Below are 23,328 nucleotides of genomic sequence, written 5' to 3'. Positions count from 1 at the left end.
CTAGGTGCTCCTGTTTCCTCCCACAGTCCAAACACATATATGTTAGGCTCATTGGTGACTGTAAATTGCCTGTAGGTGTAAATTTGAGTGTGAATGGCCTGAGACAGACTAGAGACCTGCCCAGAGTGGACCCCGCCTCTCAGTACAGTACAGCTGGGATAGACTCCAGCCACTGTGAACCGAAGCACATGAAAAATAATGGGAAATCTATGCCACAGGACAGCATCTTTGCATTATACACAAACATGTGGAACACGGGGCAGGTACCAGAGACCGGTAATGACTCCATTCTGGAAAGGTCACATACACTTCAGAGCAGGCAAGCACACACTGCTATTAACCAAAAACAGTTAAGCATGTACTGTGTGAGTCTAGTAGACACAGTAGAAAGATTGAAGAACTGTAAGCCACTGTTAGGAAGACCGTCATGGAAATGATGTTGTGTTTGATGAAATTCTGAAAGGAGACGGAGATAATAAAGACATATTTTTCCTAACTTCTACTGATCCACGCTCCAGTAGGTGGCGGTAATGCGCCCATACGATGGCTGCCAACCGCAAATAAAACCACAGAAGAAGAACTTAGGCGTGCTCCGTCTTGACGTATGAAAGTGCGTAAGGACGTTCGCTGGTCGACAGTTTTCCCTCCTCGTTGACAAAAAGCTGTTCGGCTTTGCCGATGTTTAATTAAACACTTCCTTTTCTCAACACTCCAGAGCTTAGATTTCGTGGGTGGACGACCAGAAAGGAACCTGAGCATCCGTCTAAGGGTTGTTAAGGGTATTTACTCAAATAAGAATTATTAGTCTGTGTTGCTGTTGTTTTGCTATCGTTTACGTAGCAGCGGTTAGCGGGAGTGCTAGGTTGGCTTGCTAACATTAGCTTTACGCACGTTAAAATACGGCAAATGTCCAACTATAAGGGAGCGTTAAAGTGAACTTAAAATGGGACATTTCCCCTTAGCGAAGGAAATTTGGCTTTTCCATAGCCTGGTTAGTGTTGGGAGATCACTAAGCAAATGTTTTAGCTGAAGCGGATATCAGTCTGCTAGCATGTCAGCAACGTAACTTGTGTTGATTTTCGGTTTATTCCTAGTCTCATCTGACTAACTCATAGTCACACTTGGTTCTCAACCGGTTTAAACACGGTATAACTGGCTGCGACTGACCTTAATATTGTATTATACAATGACTGACTAGGTGAACGACCCTGTTAGCTGCACGTGGAGTGAGGGTCTGCTAATGTCTTCTGCAGTAAAGAACGTTATGTTGTGTGCAAAGTAACCTGCTCAAAGTGTGAGTTTTCATAAATGTGGTGCACATGTTCAGCTGTTCGGTGCTTCTTAGGCCTAAAAGAATGGGCGAAATGACTTGGAGCTAAGTTTGGTGCGCTGGTAATGGAATATATGAATTTGAATTTCATGTTTGTTTAGTACGGTTCTTTTCTCTGCAGTACCTTTTAATTGACAACCTAAATTATTCATTGCAAGTTTATTCTATTGAGATTTTGGTTGTGGTTATATTATGGGGTTCATAAAGAGACTGGTTGTAAACTATGCAGCATTAAAATCTTGATTTGATGTGGCAGTTTGACTGCTGTCACTTTCTACCAGTTGATATTTTCACGCAGGGATGCAATTGTTTTAAAGAATATAATCAGACAAGCTGTTTTTGCAAGAACACAGCTGTTTAAAAAGTTCACAAAGAGCATTTTCTCACTTCTCTACCAACAGAAGACTTATGTGGCTCTGCTAGCAGCGCAAGATGTTCAACAAGTCATTTGGTACTCCCTTCGGTGGAGGGACGGGAGGGTTTGGCACCGCGTCGAACTTTGGACAGCAGAGTAAGTTTTTAAAGTTTGGGATTCAAACCTACAGCGCTTGTTGGTTCTTAAAGTCAAGTGTATAACAAAGTCCCATTTTCCATGTGTATGTATGATTTGTGTATATACATTCATAGTGGTTAAATCTGTTGAATGATCTGAAAGTATTCCCCTCATATTTTTTTTTACTATGAGGTTGTATTGAAATGCAGTTAAAATCAGAATCTTTTCTAAGGGCTATTCCTTTTTTAAAGCATGCAGTATTTTAGCTTTTTTTTTTGAAGTGATTGAAGTTTAATGAGGTGATTTAATGCATCACTCTGCATGACTGTAGACACAGGCTTTGGGGCAACAGGAGGCTTTGGAACATCTGCGTTTGGGACAACCACCAATACTGGAGGATTGTTTGGTTCCACACAGAATAAACCTGGTTTGTCAGACTCATTATTTTAATTAGTATTTTATATTCTGAACCCTTCATTCTGCAATGACAGGATTTCGCCTGCTGAGATGTTTGCCGATGCTCAAAATACAAAATCTTTTTATTGATTCACGCAGCAAGAGTAGCAGTTTCTTATCTGTAGCTATGTTTTGAACCCTCTGTAATCAGAGATCAAGTGGGGCAGCTCTGCCCACTGTCTCCAGAGATAAAACTTATTTGTATACTTCACATATCTTTATTCATATCTTGTGTTGTACCTGTAAAGAAGTTGTATATTTCCTTCTCAACCCCAAATTAAAAACAAATATTGTTTCTTTTTTACATTGCCTTGTGTGTTTTTGAATATTCTCTTAAGTTGTTTTTTTACCTGTTTTATGTAAAATATGTTGATTTGCCTAGATGCCTGAAGGTATGATTAACCAAACTATCTACAAAAAATAATGAGGATGAGGATAAACTAATTTGTTCCTTCTGTTTTCCTTCAGGTGGTTTGTTTGGCTCTAGTACATTCAGCCAACCGGCCACTTCCTCCACCAACACTGGCTTCGGTTTTGGTACAGCAAGCGGCACTTCCACCAGCTTGTTTGGCAACACTGGCACAGGAACCAGCGGTGGACTCTTCTCTCAACAGAACAATGCTTTTGGTGCCAACAAACCTACATCCTTTGGAAGTGAGAACCTTCCATATCTCACCCGAGTAGTGTACAATTTCTCACAATTGTCTAATGAGTTAGAGAATTCCTGGTTTATGTGTCCAGTGGGGACCTTTGGCTGCTGTTTCGGCTTATGACAATTTCATGTGATATTAAAAATCTTTCACACACAGGCAGTACACAAACTATGAATAAAATAAAAGCACAAAATGCAGAATAGCCATAAATGTGGCAAATTTAAGATTCTGTCAAACAATGATGAATGATAATTCTTCACTCCCATTTCAAGCGGCTCCATCTCCAGTCCTGAGTTTGACTCATAAAATGTCTCAATACTGTAAAGCTGTCTGACTCCTGTTGTGTCCCTCAGCTTTCGGGACGAGCACCAGCAGCGGTGGGCTGTTTGGGTCCACCAACACTACCTCCAACCCATTTGGTGGAGCAAACTCCTTGTTTGGAGGTTCAGGGTTCTCTGCCACTCAGCAACCAGGAACAACCGTAAAATTCAATGTGAGTACATCTGTGTCAGTTGTTAACTTGTTGAGTACGTTCTGTATGTCTTCAAACCACAAATTAAGTTTATGTACAGTAGTTGTAACTTTGCCTTTTTAAGGGTTAAACTGTAAAATATTTAATGGTTCCGTCTTTGTAAATGTAAGGATTTGAGGCTTTTCTACTTCATCTCATTAGCCGCAGTATCATGGGCATTTGAAAATGTGTTAAACTCATTCTGCCTCCCCAGCCTCCAACAGGAAGTGACACAATGGTGAAAGCAGGCGTGACAACAAGCATAAACACCAAACACCAGTGTATCACAGCCATGAAGGAGTATGAGAACAAATCCCTGGAGGTGAGTTTGTGGGCTGAGGGGAGCTGCTACTTTTAGGGATTCTGATGTCCCGGTCTGCCCTGTCTATGTTTTCATCTCATTATTTGGCTCTGGTTGTATTTGCTTTTCTGGAGGAATAACAAATTACACATGGTCAGTAATAATAAAATGGGCTAAAGCTTTTGAAATCTCAGGGAAGGATAATATTAAAATTTAATTTGTATACGTTGTTGACACCATATGCATCAAAAGGAAAACTGACAAAGGTTTCAGAGGAAAACAAACCTTCAGTCAGGGGAGTTCAAATGTTTAGGAATCAGTGGAGAAACAGATTTTTTTTAATTTTATTTCTTTAAAAGATTAAATAAAAAAATGTTTCTCAAAAAAAAGTTTCCTTTTCTCTTGTTTTGCTGCAGGAGTTGAGACTTGAGGACTACCAGGCAGGCAGAAAGGGTCCAGCCAACCCAATGGCTGCAGGGACAGGTGGCTTGTTCAGTTCAGCCACACCAACATCCAGTGCTGCCACTGGCCTTTTCGGCTCTGCGGCCCCCAACACCAGCTTTTCATTCGGACAGAACAAGAGCACTTTTGGACCAAGTAAGTGCCAACAACAGCAGAAACTGGTCATGTGTCGGACAGACATTATGGGCAGAGTCACGGTCTCTTTTGCACAAATCGTTTGAAAGTTAGACCTGTTGTCAGGCACCTCACTGTATTTGTACTTTCTGTATCAGCTACAGGTGGTTTCAGTACTACCACAGGTGGCCTGTTCAATCAGCAGAACCCGCAACAAGCCAGCAACCTCTTCAAGCCGTTTGGTCAGCCCACCACTGCACAAAGCGCTGGCTTCTCCTTCGGCAACACCAACACAATGGGACAGGCTAACACCAGCAGCATGGTATCAAATATTTGGTTTTCCAGCTTTGTTCACAACCACTTTGTTTGCTTACATTTCTGTAGGCAAGTACCTGATGTAGGCTCAGACCTGTTGTTGCCTGTGTTTCAGGGTTTGTTTGGGAACACCCCATCTCAGTCAGGGGGGCTGTTCGGCACGGCTCAGACCAGCACTGCCACTGGCTTTGGGACAGGCACTGGGCTGTTCGGGCAGCCCAACGCCGGTTTTGGAAACGTTGGCACACAGGTACAAAATTAACCTGGAACGGTTTAAAATGGGTCATATTCAGGGTCCCAGTCAGCTGGCTAATGAGATGATGACGATAATTCAGTCAGTCAATAGGAGCAGATTTGGGTATGTCTTTAATAATGTGTTCACTACTGCACATGGTGACAGACTTCAGGTACTGCTGAACAGTGTATCTTATCCAGAAGAGCTTTTGTAGAACTTCAATTAACTTAATTCTAATGATTAGTTATTGATATTATACAATATGACCTGAAATGGGTCAATTGACACATCTAATAAACAGTCATGGTTCAGTTGGATTTCATGTTATAAAATATATATATAATGTAATGTAACAATAATGTTTTCTCAGCACTGTGTTGTTTAATTTGTAAACTCTAATCTTCAATGACAGTTCCCAGAGGAGGATATATGTAAAGTTTAAGTCGATTTGAAACCTACACATTTTTTTAAAGGTGTAAATGCTGGTAGTGATTTTTAGCAGTAAATGAATTTTTTGTTTAACCAGGGGAGTTAATTAAGAACAAACTCTCATTTACAATAACGACCTGGCCAAGAGGCAGCATGAAGGACAGACAAACAATTTAAAACAAAAAAAAAATCCCAGTTGACAGTAACTCAATTCTACTGATTGACTGGAATGTAAGAAAACCAACAGTTTATTGAACTTTGAACTGACAAGTCGCTGTGAATGTGTTTTAATCCTACTGTGTGTTGAATGCTAACAGCAGAGTTTGTTCGGTAATAAGACGGCCGGGTTTGGCACCACCACCACCAGCGCGCCTTCCTTTGGCACAGGCACCGGGCTGTTTGGCAACAAGCCTGCCCTGACATTGGGAACCGGAACCAACACCTCAACCTTTGGTAGGTCCACCAGTGTTTAGATTGACTTATTGATCTAGGAAATAGTTTGTCCAACATTAACATTAATTTAATGCTCTATGTAAATCTAGCAATTGATGCATCACACATCTTTAAATCGTTGCTAATTGTTACTTGTTTCTCCTTTGGTCCAGGTTTTGGTGCAAACCCTGCTGGAGGGGGTCTGTTTGGAAGCAAGCCAGCCACTGGAGGTCTGGGGACTGGATTGGGAACTGGTTTTGGAACAGGTAAACCAGGAACCCTGAGGAGTTATTGAATACATGCTCATTTAATATGTATGTGTGCTGTTGGATTAGCCAAAACAAGGTGTTTACATACTTCAACTGTAGGAAGGTAATGACCTTTTTCTCTATTCAGATAATCAGTTACTAATCAATTGAATTAACAGATTGGAATAAATGATGAAAAATATCAGCCCAAAATGATTTAGTCCCAGTGTTCATACACTTTGCAGCTGTAGCTTCTTGTCATGAGAATGATTGAAGAAAGCTGTGTTGACACAGTGAACTGTGAGCAGTGTCCTACAGCCTGGTCAGCAGGTTTACCAACTTGGTAAATGGTGTTTTTCTTTGATAATTACTAAGAACAACTCCAAGCTCCACTGGATTTGAGCAAACTCTTTAAGCAAATTTTCACCGAAAAGATAAACACGCATTTTAATGGTGTTCTTTATTTTTTTACTTGATTATTAGAATTGTTGATTTCCTGTCAGTCCACTTATCACCACAAGCTTTATATAACTTATAACCTTCCCCATGAATGCCATTTCCCCAAGTGTATTAATACAATGCTGTGTGTTCAGCAGTGGGCCCAGGGCAGCCTTCTCTGTTTGGGAATAACCAGAACAAGCTGGGAACCACGCTGGGAACAATGGGAACATTTGGAACTACTGGGTTCAACAGTGGAACCAACACGCTGGGATTTGGAGCTGCACAGCAGCCCGTTGGTAAGAAGCCACGTCTCAGTTTTTAAATTGCAAAAGCTGTGACAAAACCCTGCATCTAGAGTTTAACTGCAGTGGCGCTAACTGTAGTGAAAATGGCCTCGGGTGAAGCAAAGCCCAGATATCGGCGAGTAAGACATCACTGGAGTTAAAAAAAAAAAAAAAAAAAAAACTCATGTTGTCTGTTTAGAACTGCATGGCAGGAAAAGCTGTTGTGTTGGGTAACGCTGTACATGTCCTCCAGCATTTTAGAAAAGCCCCCGAGCTGTGTTTGAGGAGGTCTTGATTTTACTTTGCTAATGCAACCTCCAAAGAAATGTGGGTCACTTCATGCAGACATCAGCTAACATGTATCTGTAGCCCACTAACTTAGTGTGTGGGACAAAGGGAGTAGGATGAACTGAGTCTGTTTTGTGTATGTTGGTCTTCCCTTCCTCACTGAAGTAAAAGGGGCTTTAATTCAACGCATTCCAAAAACATGCCTTCATCATTAACACTTCTCTAATTCAAACAATCGCTCTCTTTGGTTCACTTTAACTAGAGACATGAGCATCAGTGGTATATTTGACCTCTGTCTCCTGACAGGATTATCTTTTATAAATTATGATTTATTTATTTTGTAACTCTCATCCTTCAGCACTCACTGATCCAAATGCAGCAGCTGCCCAGCAGGCTGTGCTTCAGCAGCAGCTCAGTGTTCTAGCGTATTCACCGTATGGAGACTCGCCCCTGTTCCGAAACCCACTGTCAGACCCCAAGAAGAAAGAGGAAGTAAGAACTAAAGAAATGGATGAGCATCATTTAATGTTTTGTATTGTCTGGTTTAATAGGCTTGTTTTTGTTGTAATTTCGGTGTCTTCTACTGAGGCGCTTGCTCTCTTTGCTTTTTTAAAAAATGTGCTCAAGCTTTGTTGGCGATAATCATTAAAGTCAGAGTCCTGACATTCAGTGCTTTACATGGACTTCAGTGACCAGGTTACAATCGGCTGACTTGGGAAAGCTGATTTGTTAACTGTCATGTACTGACAGGAACATGCAGCAGGGTGAAAGACTCAGTAAGGAGAGATCAGTGATGGGGCGATGCCTTGGAAATAAATCACTTTACCCTGCAGATTTTTTTGGTTTCAGAAGGTTTTCACTTAAAAAACAGTACTTTAAAAATAAGTCAAAAGTGGAAAACAAATGTGATTACTCTTCTGCTGCTTGTATTTCCAGGCTTCTTAAGTGCATGTGAACTCTGTTCCTCTATTACACGTAAAAGCGCATTTCTCTGTTTAGAGCTGGTTACTGAAGTGAATGTAAACGCAGTCATTGTGTAACTGCTGACACAGGTTTGCCTAAATCTGTATCTGACACATTGTCAACCTACTTAATATGATGCATTGTGTTTATCACAGGCGTCTTGGTCCAAATACTGACAAACCTAACACAAAAACTTATGTTTGTTTTTTGAGTAAGTTGCAAGTATAGCTTAAGGCTTTACTATTAGAAACAACAAAACTAAAACATCTTCCCTCGTGTTTTCATAGCGTCTAAAACCGACCAATCCCACAGCCCAGAAGGCTTTGACCACGCCCACCCACTACAAGCTAACTCCCCGACCTGCAACCAGAGTCCGACCCAGAGCACTGACTTCATCTAGCTCCTCCAAGTCGCAGCTGTTTGATGGGCTGGATGACGATGAGCCATCCCTCACCAACGGAGCTTTCATACCCAGGTATCAATCAACCAGCAGTGCCTTTGTCACCGTAGTAACAATATCTGGAAAGTGTTTAGGATTTTTACGGGTTTTATTGCAGGATTTTGCCTTTGAGAGATCTTGTGGTGAATCTAACATACAGATTACAATCTGCTGCAGCACCTCCACTGGAAAATGTTTAATTGGATAACATATTGTTGAACTGACTTATCATAATGTGTCACAAACAGCAATTCAAACAACATTCAAAGTTTTTCTTCCATTTGTGTTTTGTTCTTAGGAAGAGCATCAAGAAACTCGTTCTGAAGAATCTGAACAGCAGTCAGTACAACAGTCCGATAAACAAAGAGACGGACGACCTTGCATCCCCATCAGAGTATCCGCCAAATGGACACAGGTCTCAGCACACACCCACAGATTGTTTCTGAGACCCTCTGCTCTGTTGATAGAAGGATTTACACCTAAACATTTATGGCTTTGTACTTATGGCTCTGTGCTTTGCTTCTTAAATGTAGATTGCAGGCATTTATAAGTTAGAAAAACATTGTAGACCTTTGGATTAAGTAGATCTGTTGCAGGGATGAACTAAGCACACAGCTACAGTGAGCTGCAGGTGACAGGCCCTGCAGTGGTCTGCGCAGCCCAGGATATAACATGAGTTTCTGTTCAGTGCCAGTAGTAGACTTGTAATAAACATTCTCACAAATACATTTTTAGAGAAATTCAGCTTTTGTTGATAACAGTTTTCTAATGATAGTAAATAAAATATTAGGAAATAACTCAACAGTACAGTGCAGTACACAAGGTTAGAATTTATTTCTGCTTTGGAGTTAATATTAATTCAGATGAATTTTTGCTGCTTGTATGTAAGTGAAATATTCCTCTGCTCTCTGGTCAACAGCATTGTGGAAGAGGACCTGAGGGAGCTGGCAGGAACCAGCAGCCGTGTGGATGATGACCCTGAAGTCAGTCAGTTCTACGTCAACCCCATCGCCAAGCCGATCCCACAGGGTCGCACCCAGACCAGCCTACAGGACACAATCAATGATCTCAACATGCACAAAGCAGCCAGGAATGGCCTGGAGGTCAGCAACCACATCTCTAATCATCTGAAATGGACATTTTCATGGGTTTTAATATTGGAATCGAAAGCGCAAAACACGTAATGGGAGCTTTAGCATCCACATGAATACTGTGCTTGGACCTAAAGTATTTAGTGAATAAACATTTTACAGGAGAGGTTTGTAATTAGTCACAGGCATAAAAATATCACAACAAGGAAGTGGAATAACAAACTTGGTTTGTGAGATCTGTCTAAGCAACATGATTGATGTGAATAATCAGGCTGGTTTATATATGAAGTGTCAAATATATTGTGTAGTTTTAGTCATATTGTTAACATTTCACTTTGCTTTTTCCTCAGCTGAGCAGTGATGATGTGTCAGCATCTTTGGGAGAAGAGTCTCTGCAGGAGGAGAAAGAGGAGGAGCAGCATGAGCAACAGTCTCCTCACCCAGCAGGTCAAAGACAAAACCCTTTTTTTTTTTTAAAGCAGACCTGTAATATTCCTGTGTTACTTCCATAGCACCAGTCACAGGAGCTGCTAGTACTTGTTGGGTGGTAGCTTGTTGCACATAGTTTTCACTTGTCTCATTAAAAGATATTGTTGGACTAAATTTAAAAAAGGTTTGAAATTAATTTATTTTGACAGATGTATAGACATTTACATTTAGTCATTTAGCAGATGCTTTTATTCAAAGCGACTTACAAGTGATGTACAAGGCAGCAAAATTCTAAGTCAAAGTACGTCAGAGTACGTATAAAAACCACTGTACTTTCTACTTTAATTTTGTTTTTATTAACAGGGAAAGTTTGACTCTTTCTCTAATAAGAATTAAACTTTAATCACTCTTACATCTATAAATCAAGCTTCACTTAGACAAATTACCAGTTTTACTGATGTTATTAAGGTCGACAGCAGCACTTCTTAAGGTCATTGTCACAGGCACCGATGGGGGAATACGGATGAAAACATTACACCATTTACACTGATGCTTTTGTGTTTGATACTCTTTAACTTTTAATAACACTTTTAATTTATCCTGTTGCAATCATGCTGCCCAGTGTGTGATACAGGGGAAATGGGAGTAGAATGGGCTGAATATTTTTACACAGTTGCTGCAGTGGAAATGGGCACACAAATGTTTCCTTAACTGGACTAGTAACATTGAGAGAAGAAAATATACAAGACAACCATCGATCAGACATTATACTTATCTAATAAAAACATTTTGTCTCAATGAGTGACTGTTTTCTGTTGTTAGGCATCGTCCTGAACCGTGTTGGGTATTACACCATCCCTTCCATTGAGGATCTGGCTGACATGGTGGATGAGAACGGAGAGTGCATTGTGGAAAACTTCACTGTTGGCAGGAAAGGTAAAGTGAACTCTTGTCAATTTTAACACTAAATATTAATGATGCTTAGGTTTTTTTTTTTTAAAACACATGTAGTTAAAAGATGAGCTGTGGACACACATTTTACTGTTTGCTCTGTTTGGCTCTTGCAGGTTACGGTTCCATCTTCTTCCCAGGCGAGGTCAACGTGACGGGGCTGAACCTCGATGAGGTCGTCCACTTCAGACGCAAAGAAGTCATTGTGTATCCGGATGACAAGAACAAGCCAGGAGAGGGAGAGGGGCTGAACAGGTGAGGGGCAGGAGAACCCTTGTTTTATCTGCTGTATATTTGTCATAGTTAAAATGTGGATAAATGTTTTAGCCTCCAGCTGCCCACTTTTGATTCACTTCCTGTCTGTGTGTTCTTAGACGGGCTGAGGTAACTCTGGATGGTGTTTGGCCAAATGACAAGACAGCCTGCACTCAGATCAGGAGCCCCGAGCGTCTCAGCGACATGAACTATGAGGGTCGCTTAGAGAAGGCCTCGCGAAAGCAGGGAGCCCGTTTCCTGGAGTACAGACCTGAGACCGGATCCTGGGTGTTCGAGGTCAGTCACTGCTGCTCACACAGATTTTAAATGAGTAAGCCTCCAGCGTTTCTTTTGAGTCTGAGATCACTAAAGAAAACCAGGTTCTTAATTTTAGCCCTGCAAATACAAGTTTCCTCCTGTTGACACAAGGGAACTAAGTTCTTTAAAATCTTCCTTTCCCTGGGAAAGGTTCCTGCAGTGGAAACAGCTCTGAAGGTGTCTGATTTCATGAATATTTCTCTCTCAGAGAAGTTGGATCCTCTTAGGCATTTCAAACATACTTTGTTTAGTTTGGTTGAATCATTCTCGGGGTCATTTTCCTCCTTGGTGCATTTAATTTGTGCAGGTCTAAACAGAGCAAACAGATGTGTTTTTTGTTGTTACAACGGAAGTGCGTTGGGTTTGCCTCAAAAATCCCTCCGTAAGCTTCAACTGGTTCAGAACTCTGCTTCTCCACAGTCCATCTTTGGATTAACGTTACCATTTTACTTCTCACATTCTCACCCCCACACCTGTCAGACCTCCTGCAGTTATACGCACCCTCACGCTCCCTACATTCATCCTCAGCCCACCACAAGCTCGTCCGCCTTCAATGGGGGCCAGAGCATTTAGTCACGCTGCCCCCAATTTCAGTTTCCACCTAAAATCAATAATCAAAACATTCTTCTTCTTTAGAAATGTTTATTTTATGTTGGTTTCTTATATTATACTACTATTGTTAAATAAGTGTGTTGCTTTTACTTGTATCTGTAAAATGACCTTGGCTCTTGAGAAAGTCTCCTATAAATCCAATTTAGTAATAATATTCACTGATACAAAACAGAACCTTCTTTTTGTGTTTTTAAAAAAAATTAACCAAGTTTCCCAACTGCTCTACTGATTCAGACCAGAGCAAACAAAACCCCACTAGACATAAAAATGTCCAGTGTGACGCTATCCGGCCCCGTTACATTAGGTATAATTTGGTCCCCCTCAAACCTAAGATTTTAATTATGCATTTCTCAGGTGTAACTGACTCCTCCCTTTCTTTCAGGTGGCCCACTTCTCCAAATATGGCCTCCAGGACTCTGATGAAGAGGAGGACGCTCCGCCCAAAACCGACCCCAAGAAGCTGAAGACGATGATGTCACTTCCTCCCTCCAAGCTGCAGCAACAACTCCCCTCCTCCCAGCAGCAACAGGTGGCGCCACAGGCTCAGGTAGAGCAGCCTGTGCCCCCACACTTATCACTCTCACTGACACACCTGAAATGATTAAAGGAGCATGTAGTCAAACCTCTGCTTCTCTACAGCTCATTTGTGCTAGAATCGGTTTCTTTACTAACATTTAAAAATTTTTTTAATATGATTTAAGTCATAAGCATTCAGTTAGTTTTTTGTTTTTGTTTGGTTTTTTTGGAACTGTTTGGACCTGAATGCGCATTGAGACCATCTTAAAGCACTTCAGGTTTTTAATGTTTTTACAGAAGTACAAAGTGGGAAAAAGGTAGAAGTGGATCCGATGCACTCATTATATTTCTATGTTTTAATAGCTGAGTGTCAGAATATAGTCAGCAATAACTGACTGCGACAGAACTGTCAGTATGAGTCACTTTAATCTTGTGAATTTATGAGTATGTAAATGCCTTTTCAATCAGTGTTTAGTTGGGTTTCAAGCCCACATTTGGTCATGTGGTGTCACATCAGTAGGTATTGGGTATTATATTTATTCAAAGGGTAAAGAGCTACACTGAAACACATTGTGTTGATTTTAGTTTTTTGTTTGCGTTTCTGAGGAAGCACAGTTATTACTTATTAGTCTGAATGTCTTTAATTCTCAAAATTCTGCCACTTCAGCTTTAAAACAAATATGCAAGTGTATTAAATTATCTTCATTTGTTTAAGAAACGTACTATTTTCACTGTTAAGGATAAGGCCTCTGCTCAGAGGGTCATGTCAAGGTTTGTGTTCTTTAGCAGTTCACACAACAGAATTAAATGCTGCGGTTAACATTTTAATATTTTATGTGGAGCTTGTTTTTTTGTTTTGTTTTTTTTTTAGGATAAACAGCATCTTTTTTAAAATAAATTTAAATATCAGGTTGCAAAACTCTTTAACAGAAAAGAAATGAGTCTGCTTTAAGATGTGACATAAATTGTATTAAATTTAAATTGCAATCAATGACAGAAATAAAGTAAATGGAGATCATATTTAATCTTTGGTCTGTAAAGTTTGTGCTTATAAAAATTCAAATGCTGTGCTGGTTGGGACCATTTTAACCTGAATGAAAGCTTGTTTTTAACATTTGAGTGATGGAGTGAAGGTGGGCCATGATACCTGGGTCCTCGGTAGATAAATCTCTTTTCACAGTTTGAACATAGTAATCTACAGAACAGCATTCATTCAACTAAGACCTCCTCCAAGGTAACACGAGACCTTTTAAAATGTGGGGATTAATAAGAAAAGTGATTCTACATTGAAACAGTGATTCACTGACAACAGACATCAGTGAGTGGTTTATCAACTTACCTCCAACACTGTTAGGCAACATTACTGACCTGTGAGACCATAGAAGCCTAAACGAGTCTTTAAATGTTGATGAGTGAAGAAATGATGATTCGGGAAGAGTTGAGGCTGAAGACAAAAGCCTTCATTAATTAATTGACTCATAACGAAGCTCTTTTCTTTCGTCCTGTGTGTCTGTATACCTTTTAGTCTGCAGTAGTCCTGGATCTTCCAGGTGGCCTTGCAGAGTTGGACAGTGACATGGCCGACATAACCCAGACCTTCCCGACAGACAGCATGCTGGGAGGGGAGGAGGATGGTGACCTGCTGGTGGGGGACATGGACACGACAATGGCTGGGAAGCTTGGAGGTTTGACCTCAGCAGAACATGACAGCATCTCTGCTTCGAGCCATATAGCGTCAACTCTGGGTATCAACCCACACACCCTCCAGGTAGTCACAGTCCCTGATCACATACAGGAATTAGAAAACTTCATCAGTCTGCCCGCCAGAGTAAAAGCATCAAATCATCTGATTCTTCTCCTGTTTTGTTGACAGATAATGAAGGCGTCTCTGTTTGGTGAGGATGAGGAGGAGAGTGACATGTTGCAAGACCAGGGAGTGATGAAGATCTCCAGCAATGTTTCATCTCCTCACTTCGCTGTGTCAGGAGCTCAGAGCCGACCCTCTGGTAAGAAACCCAGACCTCCAAATCTCAGCCACCATAAGAAGCTAACTTCACAAGCTGCTGGGAGATGAGATCAATCAGAGGGTCTGCTGAGCAATTTATTTTTTCATTTAGTAATGTAAATACTTAATATACCTGATAATCACAGGTATAGTTTCTTTGAAGTTTCTTCTCACCAACAGATCAAACGCTAAGCTGTTCAGTGTACTGTGATATGAACTAAAGTGTGTGTTTATATGGCAAAACATTGTCCCAGAAATGAGATAATAAAACGTGAACTTCTCTGCAGTGGGAGGTCTCCTTCAGGCTCGCTTCACCTCCGGCTTGATTCCTCAGCTGTCCGACACTCTCCGTGGCCCTCTTCCTTTGTCCCGCCCATCTCCGGCAGCGACTGAACCCTCCCGGTCACTGCAATGGGCAGGGCCGGGCCCCTCCTCCTTCCTGCTGCCCCCCCGAGGTCCAGAGCTTTCGATTAGGACAGTTGGAGTCCGGCGGGTGGGCGGCCCCGTCCCCCTGAAACACTCCATCACTCAAGGGAAGGTCCGTACTGGGTTTGCTTTATAAAAACTGAAAGAAACTAGAAACTGAACATATTAGCTCAAATACAAACCCACATCGACAGACAACTGGCAGCTTCTTTGAGGCATGATATTGGCCGATGACACTGGCTTTATGAAGCAACATACAGGACTACTTCTTACACCGTGTTGTACCAGATACAGTGTCATAAGAGGTTTTTAACCCTGAGAGCTTAACAGGTCCTACAGTGGATACAGTGTAGGTTTTCTTTGTAGTACAGTGTATTCTCTGCTCTGTTTGTAGTGAGGTGCTGCTTCTTTACCTGACATGTCACACACACTTCTCTGTTGTCTTGTTTTTGCAGGGGAGCTTGTTGATGGATGCAGGGCTGTTTGTAGGCCGTTCCTTTCGCGTGGGGTGGGGTCCCGGGTGGACTCTGGCACACTGTGGTCAGCAGCTGAGCTTACTACCAACCAAACAGCTTAACCATCAAGAAATGGACTTCAGCTTCCTGCCAAAACCTGTCAGGAGCAAACCGTAAGAGAAACACACAAACAACTTCATATGAACATGGGAAAGATTCCATGTGACAAAATAATGGTCACATCAGCCAAATATTTTTTTCTTTTTAAAGCCAACTTTTGTTAAACCTGCATTACAAATGTCGCATACAAATTGCTCGTGTTTATTCCTATGTCACGTGACCTGCAGATGACCATGCATGTCTGTATTTTGCTGAAATGTAAACAACTCAAACACCAGTAACTCAGATTTTAGCTGTCCGTCTGTCCTGCAGACTGGTAGAAAGCCCCTACAAGGTGGTGCTGGAGCAGCTGGTGGCTCTTGAGCCTCCATCGATGAAAACCAGTGAGGAAGAAAGTGATGAAGAGAGCCAGGCGGTGCTGCAGCGCCCTCTGGAGATCTGTCTGAAGCACAGCACTGTCAGCACCACAGATGCCTCCGCCTGCCCCGTGGTCCGACCACAACCTGGTGTGGCAGCGCTACATGAGTACGCAGAGTGGATCACTGAGCTGAAGGACAAGCAGACAGATGATGACCGTAAGTCATACAGCTCAGGGCTGAAGGGTCTATTCTCTCAATTTCTGCAGATACTTTCACTTTACTTTCAATATAATTTATCTTTTCCTGTTGTGGTAACGATGCCAGTTTTAATACTTATTTGATGTTTGGAGATGATAACAATCTTACACCTGATATGAATTTAAAATAGTCTACGTTTGTATGTATTCATTTTCTTAAGAAACAGCAGCAGTTTTCTTACTTCTCTCTAATCTCTTTCCCCCCAGCTCTTCTGGATTATTGGGCTGAGGTCTGGACCCTGTGTGAGGCCCTGTGGGGACGGTTGGGACCTGCAGACCAGGAGCTGGACGTGGAAATGTCCAGTGACTATGAGCAGCAGCTACAGAGGAGGCGAACATTCTCTGCCTGGCTGTCCAGTGGTGCCACCTGCAGGGTGGAAGAGGAGGTGGCTTTGGCAGGAAAGGGTCGCCACACTGAGGCCATATTCAGCTACCTGACAGGAAACCGCATCAGTGAGGCTTGTCGATTGGCACAGAAGGAAGGTGAGGTGCACAGGGAATATTGAAAACTCTTGTTAGTTTGGAATTTGTTTATTGTGTACAGAAGCCAAACAGGTGGTAAAAGATTTAAACCCTAAATTTTCCTCTTTAAATCTGAAGAAGACCTGTTGAACAACCTTTTAATTAAGAACTACAGTGTGGCACTTAGCTAACGTGCTGCTTTTTGTCTCCAGGAGACCACCGACTGTCCCTGCTGCTGTCTCAGGCCATGGGCTCTCAGTACTGCCGGGACCTGTTGGCCCTTCAGCTCACCGACTGGAACCGCATGCAGACTGACTGCTACCTGCCCGAGGAACGACTTCGCATCTTTGCACTGCTGGCTGGGAAACCTGTAAGACACGTTCAGTTTGTTTATAACATGCAGGAAGAATTGAAGTAAAAAATGTACTACTACAGGTTAGTGGACTTGACTGGAAACAAGGACATTGAGTGATTTAAATGCCACTTTTGATACAGTTGCATCGGCTTTAAATTGTCCAGACATAATTTCACCTTGTTTTGTCTGTAGTTTTATGCTGATAGCATTTCCTCCTTCCCTCTGCAGGTGTGGCAGTCATCTGACTCGGTGGTGAATGTGTGCTCGCAGCTGGACTGGAAACGATGTGTGGCCATCCACCTCTGGTTTGTGTTGCCTCCGACGGCATCAGTAGGTGACGCCCTCGCCAGATATGAAGCCGCCTTCAAGGTGAGCTGCTAACAACTGCTCATGTTTTTAAACTTCCCATTTATTCTTTTTAATTAATTACTTTGCAGTATTAGTCTTTGACACTGTACTGTATATATGGACTTTATTTTAAGCCCTGTATCATGATATGTATTGAAACGTCAAGAGTTTCACCAGTACACAGCTCTATTCTCTACTCAGGCCTCAGTAGCTGCCATCACAGAGAACAGTGTTGTCCGTTCACGGTGATTTTTATGTCTGTCCTACAGGGCACATGTGAGGCGGGGAAGTACACCTGTGCCCCCCTGCCTCCATACCTGGAGACGGAACAGCCAGAAATGGAGGATGAGGAAGAGTCAAATCGGCCGCTGTATGACCTCTGTTTCCATCTGCTCAAACTCTATAGTGACAGGTAAACTAGCTCACTCTCAGTATAAATGTTGCTTTAAGCAACTCAAAACCAGCATATTTGTGATTTGATGAGTTGAAAAAAAATTTTGATTGGAAAAAGATTCAAGAGATTTCACAGATTTCCAGCTTGCTTTGTATGGTTCCAGTTATTAAAGTACAGTTATACTGCACTCAGATGTGCCTGAGAACCTGGGAACATTCAACAGGAACAGACATTGTACTTTTTTCATAGGCTCAGGAGAAACGATGATGAGTAAAAATGTGTGTAATTCCCCTTCAGTGCCTCATTTTTCTGTGCATGTCCTTCAGACACTACAGTTTACAGGAGCTGTTAGACCCTCTGACAGTCACCTGGGAGCGTCTGGACTACCGTCTGAGCTGGCACCTGTGGGGGGTCCTGCAGGCGCTGCACTACACCCACCTGAGCACCTCACGACAGGGGCTCCTTCACGCCAGCTACGCCGCACAGCTGGAGAGTGTCGGCCTGTGGCACATGGCCATCTTCATACTGCTGCACATCCCCGACCACACGTGCGTTTACTGCTTTATTTACAATGGACAGGAAACTAGATTGGTCACACAAGCCTTACATTAAAGTAATGACACAGAAGTTTACGTTGTGAAGAATTGAATTTCAAACTTCTGTTTTGCTATTATTTTTACACAAACGTATTCATGTAAAATCTAGGGCTACGTATTTGATTATGGTGATTATTAGACAAGATCACAAATAATCACTCTTGTTTTAAAAGAAATTGTTAGGTAAATTGGTTGTGAGTAGTATTGGGCAGCTGTAGAAATGTATGTTTAATTGTGTATTTGAGTGAAACATTTAGTAAAAACGAAAGGTCAAATTCCCTCTGTATTAATTTCCTAATTAATATCTGCAGTGACATGAATCATTTGATGTGACGAATGAAACTGGTTTAAAGAGAACGGAGCTGAATATGTGTGGACACTGAACAGGGCTGCAGCTATATTTGTTATCTGTATCATTATTGAATCTGGTAAATAATATAAAAATTGTTAAGATGGTAAATTTCAGAAAACAAACTCCTGCAGCCTAGTTTCTTCAGTGGTTCATTGATGGGGAAATAATGAAATGCAGATGTTGGGAGAGTGTTTGGGAGAGTAGAAAATGTTGTTTTACAGATTACATTATTTCTGTGGTTATGGTCAAGTGGATTAATACAACTAGTGGGAATGAACCCACAGCTGAAGTTCGATGTATAAAATAAAATTGTGCATTTGACGGATACAGACAAAAGAATGCAGACATGACATATTTAACTGTAAGAACACCCACTTCTGTAACATTCAAAAAATGCCTTAAATAATTGTCAAAGATTTTGGTAAACAAAGGTCAGACAATCTTGCCTCGGGGGGTTTACAATCACTAAACCTTTAACAAGTAAAATGGAAGAAAACTCGAGGGGTCTGTTCACATCTCCTTTCTGCAAATCTGCTTGATCTTTGATTGTACGTGTTCCTCAGTGAGTAAAAGTGACTTTTTTTTTTTCTTTGCACCTTTAGTCAGCGGGAGCGAGCGGTGAGGGAGCTGCTGACTCTTCACTGCTCCCTGCAGGAGACGGAGGAGTCGGTCCAGAGGGAGCACTTCCTCACTGAGAGGCTGCTGATCCCAGAGCAGTGGATCCACGAGGCCAAAGCCACAAGAGCCCGGCGAGATGGTGACAGACAGCAGGAGGCTCTGCACCTGTACCGGGCTGGATACTGGAACCAGTGTCACCGGCTGCTGATTCGGCACCTGGCCTCAGGTACCGACTGACTGGTTTCAACTGTTTTTCCCACACATTCTGTGTCGTCATAGATTCAAGTGGCACAATCAGCCATTTGACACTATCAAATAATGCTGTTAGGAAGAGAGAACATTGTGTACTGGGAGGGAGGGAGCTCGTTTTAAACATCTGTGGAGCAACTTGGTAGCCAGTTCAGTGTCTGTGTGGCTGAATAGTTCAGGAGATTCTGGAAAGATTTTTGAATGTGAACTGTAAATGTTGTGCAGTTGCACAATTGATCCTCGAGCAGGACGTGTCAGAATGTTGGGATCACGTGTACGGCTCATGTTATGGACTCACATATTCCCAGTGTGATGTCACAGTGGGAAGAGCATCAACAATGCTCAGTCTCCACGTGGGAGATGGAAAATATTAAACAACACAGAACAGCTTCCCATCATCACCTTATCCCACCACAAAGATTTTTATGTTTTTTCATTCATCCTACCAGCTCTTTAAAATGTTGACATTTAGTTTGTAATTTTTGTCAAACTGCTTTTTCTCCCTTCTGTACTTCTGCAGACTGCATCATCAACGACAACCATGACTACCTGCTGGAGTTCCTGGAGGGTCTGGCAGTCCCTGAACACTGCGCCACCATCCAGGACTGGGACACTGCAGGAAGCGTTTACCTGGACTACATCAGAGTCATAAAGACTCTGCAGCAAATCCAGCAGGTACCTTCAGAGAAACATGACAGTTCAAGACCTTTTATCGCCGTTAGATGCACAAAATGGGGTGTAAAATATTTGTTACCCTAAAAATGTTATATATGAGATTTAAGTGCTGACACGTTGAAAGAAACTAGGCTTTCATTTAAAATACTACTTAAGTAAAATTACTAAAGTACTTAGTATGCAGAATAATGAACTTACTGTTTTATTGATGCATGAAATGCTGCAGCTCCTAATGGTGGAGTGGATGTTAATTGATGTACTGATAACTAATTGAATTACATTCCTGCATTCAGTGTGTAATCATTTATATTTGTTTAATGTGAATCTGATAAGTAACTACAACTAGGTTTGAAATAATGGAATCTAATACATGAACCTCAGTATTAAGTATTGTATTGTGGAAACGGTTTTTCCTCACTGCCAGATGGAAAACGCTGGCTACGAGCTGGAACGTCTCTACACTGATGTGACTTCCCTCTGCAGCAGAATCGAGCTGCTGCCCTGCAGCACAGGCAGAGACCGACTCGCCCAGTCAGGTGAGAGCACGTGAGCTTCTAATGATCTTAAAGAAGATCGAAATGATTCAGGTAACATGTGGTTACATGAACTACAAGGGGAGAGTATAGAGTTAAAGTCTGAGGTTAGGTTTCCTTCTAAATTCCAGATTATAACTCTGGATTTGATACAAGACTGCAATTAATGATTTTCTTCAAGGATTTTCTTTAGTCTCCTTAGTATTTATTTAGTCTGTGTTTTCAAAATCCACCAGTGGTTTGGACTTTTGTGTGTTTGCTCAGATGTTGTATTTACACACCACATACAGCAAGTAGCTCAGTTGGTAAAGGCAATTGTCCATGGACCACAGGGTCAGTAGTTCGATCCCCGGTCCCGGCTGTCAAAGTGTCTCAGGGCAAGACACTGAACCCCTAACAGCTGTGCAGTGCTGGTCCAAGCCTGGTAGAAATTGGGGAGGGTTGCGTCAGGAAGGACATCCGGCGTAAAAACATGAGGACAATGATCCACTGTGGCGACTCTGAACTCACCGGATAAACCGAAAGGACAAAAAAAAATAAAAATACAGCAACATACATCTTAACATATTGGTTACAAAGTTTTAGCTACTGTCCAAGACAAGTGGACAACAAAATATTGAAGGTTTAACAGGTGTAAAACCTTCAAACTGTAGTTCGGTTTAAATGAAAACCTACAGATGCTTTCACAGAAAACAAATCTGCCGGTCTGACCTTATAGTCCTCTGCCCCCACCCGCCCTCCTCCCCCCTCCATGCAGAAATGGCAAAGCGTGTGGCCAACATCCTGCGAGTTGTGCTGAGCCTACAGCAAGGTGACGCTGCGTCCGACTCCCTCAGCATCCCGCTCGCCCAGTTGGCGCCGCACATCACTCGCCTGCCGATGCCTGAAGACTACACTCTGGAGGAGCTGCGAGGCCTCACGCAATCCTACCTGAGACAGCTCGTCGTCAGCCAATGAGAGCACAGCAACGTGACGGGAGACGAGTTAGATCAATAAAAGCATGAAAAGCTTTTCGCAGCTCAGATATAATCAAATTTGGACACAAAAAACAATTTGTACTGTTTCTGAAAGAAAACCAGGAGTTTAATCAGTTACATTTTTGATGCTGTCTGAGCTTCTTCTGCGCTTTGAGTTTGTCTGGTGAAAAATGGACACAAACCTTTGACATGTCATTCCTGACCGCTGCGTGTGTGCGTGTGTGTGTGTGTCTGATACAGGGCAGCATTTTAAAAAGAAAACTCTTCCATATGTGCAACCAGTGATAAGAGCAAAAAAACAAAATTAAATTAACAGTTTTAGACATTTGAACCCACTTTATCCTTTGAGTCCAGGCATCTGCTGATTTCTGTTCAGTTTGAAAGTCACTAAATACTGGGATCAGCTGGGTAAATCCACTCAGTCAAGTCTAAATTTACATCAGAGGTACATGTAGAATCTCTGTTGTTTCAATAGTGTGGTAATTGATTTTTCTTTCTCAATATTCTGCTCAAATTGAATATAAGTCAGTGGAGCAGAAGGAAAAATGTCACGCTGCCCAGCAAAACAAATGAAATGTACAAATTCTGAAGTTAAAGCTTCTCAGTCTTTCTGAACAGGAACAAAGATTGGTTCCAATGTTTCTGACAATTGTTTTAAGATGCAAATAGAGCAAAAACTTGAAGACGAATTCTTTTAACATGGTCACTTAAATGGACCTCGTCTGCAGCTAAACATTACATGACAATGAGGCAAAGTTCTGTTTTGAAATGCTTCCTAAAACCTTTTTTTTTTTTTTCCTGTTAACTGAATTTGTTTCCTCGTCACGCTGAGTGTTTGTGAACGTAAACCCACATTATTGATTAGCTGCAAACATTTGGTTTTATTTGAAGTAAATACAAACAGGCATAAACTTAGTGTAGTGTGACAGCAGCATCTGTTCATCTGTCAATATGTGAATAAAGACAATTTATCATAATATTAACAAAGAAAAGCAGCTTTGATGTGCACAGGTTTTTTTTTCTGTTTTTCTTTTTTTGCTGTGGGGGAAGTGAACGTGCAAAGTCTCAAATGACTTATTGACTATTTTTGTAGTTTTCTTGTTTTTCAGTTTGGTTTGAATAAGTGTGGGCGAACGTAACCAGAGGTAAAGTGAAGAGTTTCCTTCCAAAACCAGCTGCCTACCAGAGATTTCACTGCGTGTAATTATATAAATATTGTATATTTTTGGAAAATTAAACAGCAAAAATCAGGTTATTTTTATCCTCTACCTTTAATCGTTCATTAACTGGATGCAGGTTTTTGGAATGAAAGACTTCACTTTCTTTTCTTTTGTTTCTTCACAATAACTGTTGTGCTTGGCAAAACTCCCCCTCCCACATTTTAAAGGAGTTTCACCGTTTCTCCACAAACAGCAAGTTCTATATGATGTCTGTTATTTCTCCTGTTAAACAATGTGTGTGTGTGTGTGTGTGTGTGTAGTTTACATGGGTGGATACTGTGTGTGTGTGTGCGCGTGGCATGTTTCCAAATGATTTGGTAATATTTTTTAATAAAGTCGAGTAGAAATAAAATGATCTGTA

General features: G+C 41.6%; 1 protein-coding gene across 6 annotated transcripts; it reads left to right on the top strand.

The window, feature by feature from the left end:
• Positions 1–616: 616 nt before the first annotated feature.
• On the top strand, positions 617–23,102 carry nup98 (nucleoporin 98 and 96 precursor). 6 transcript variants are annotated; one of them, XM_067491693.1, is made up of 35 exons: positions 617–779; positions 1,732–1,841; positions 2,155–2,250; positions 2,748–2,933; positions 3,286–3,425; positions 3,658–3,765; positions 4,161–4,341; positions 4,479–4,642; positions 4,751–4,885; positions 5,620–5,752; positions 5,905–5,997; positions 6,573–6,716; positions 7,351–7,484; positions 8,243–8,430; positions 8,693–8,809; positions 9,314–9,497; positions 9,836–9,932; positions 10,737–10,850; positions 10,982–11,120; positions 11,240–11,417; positions 12,433–12,597; positions 14,092–14,334; positions 14,440–14,572; positions 14,859–15,109; positions 15,453–15,625; positions 15,885–16,147; positions 16,396–16,671; positions 16,863–17,020; positions 17,234–17,374; positions 17,623–17,765; positions 18,074–18,295; positions 19,298–19,539; positions 20,083–20,237; positions 20,662–20,773; positions 21,528–23,102. In XM_067491693.1, exons 2-35 carry the CDS (start codon positions 1,763–1,765, stop codon positions 21,725–21,727), a joined length of 5,487 nt encoding a protein of 1,828 aa, XP_067347794.1. In that variant the 5' UTR covers positions 617–779; positions 1,732–1,762; the 3' UTR covers positions 21,728–23,102. The 6 variants fall into 6 exon arrangements, with proteins under 6 accessions (XP_067347794.1, XP_067347793.1, XP_067347791.1 ...); XM_067491692.1 differs by having other exon boundaries at positions 5,617–5,752; positions 6,576–6,716; XM_067491690.1 differs by having other exon boundaries at positions 5,617–5,752.
• Positions 23,103–23,328: the final 226 nt, after the last annotated feature.

The sequence above is a fragment of the Channa argus genome, chromosome 22 (genome assembly GCF_033026475.1).
Source record: "Channa argus isolate prfri chromosome 22, Channa argus male v1.0, whole genome shotgun sequence".
Taxonomy (NCBI): domain Eukaryota; kingdom Metazoa; phylum Chordata; class Actinopteri; order Anabantiformes; family Channidae; genus Channa; species Channa argus.
The sequence above is the reverse complement of the archived record's forward strand: the minus strand, read 5'-3'. Positions and strand labels throughout refer to the sequence as shown.

Coding starts and splice junctions, on each gene's coding strand:
- nup98 (XM_067491690.1), top strand. CDS start 1,763: ATGTTCAACAAGTCATTTGGTACTCCCTTCGGTGGAGGGACGGGAGGG. Junction 14,573..14,858: donor AGCTCAGAGCCGACCCTCTG/GTAAGAAACCCA, acceptor ACTTCTCTGCAG/TGGGAGGTCTCCTTCAGGCT. Junction 20,238..20,661: donor CTCTGCAGCAAATCCAGCAG/GTACCTTCAGAG, acceptor CCTCACTGCCAG/ATGGAAAACGCTGGCTACGA.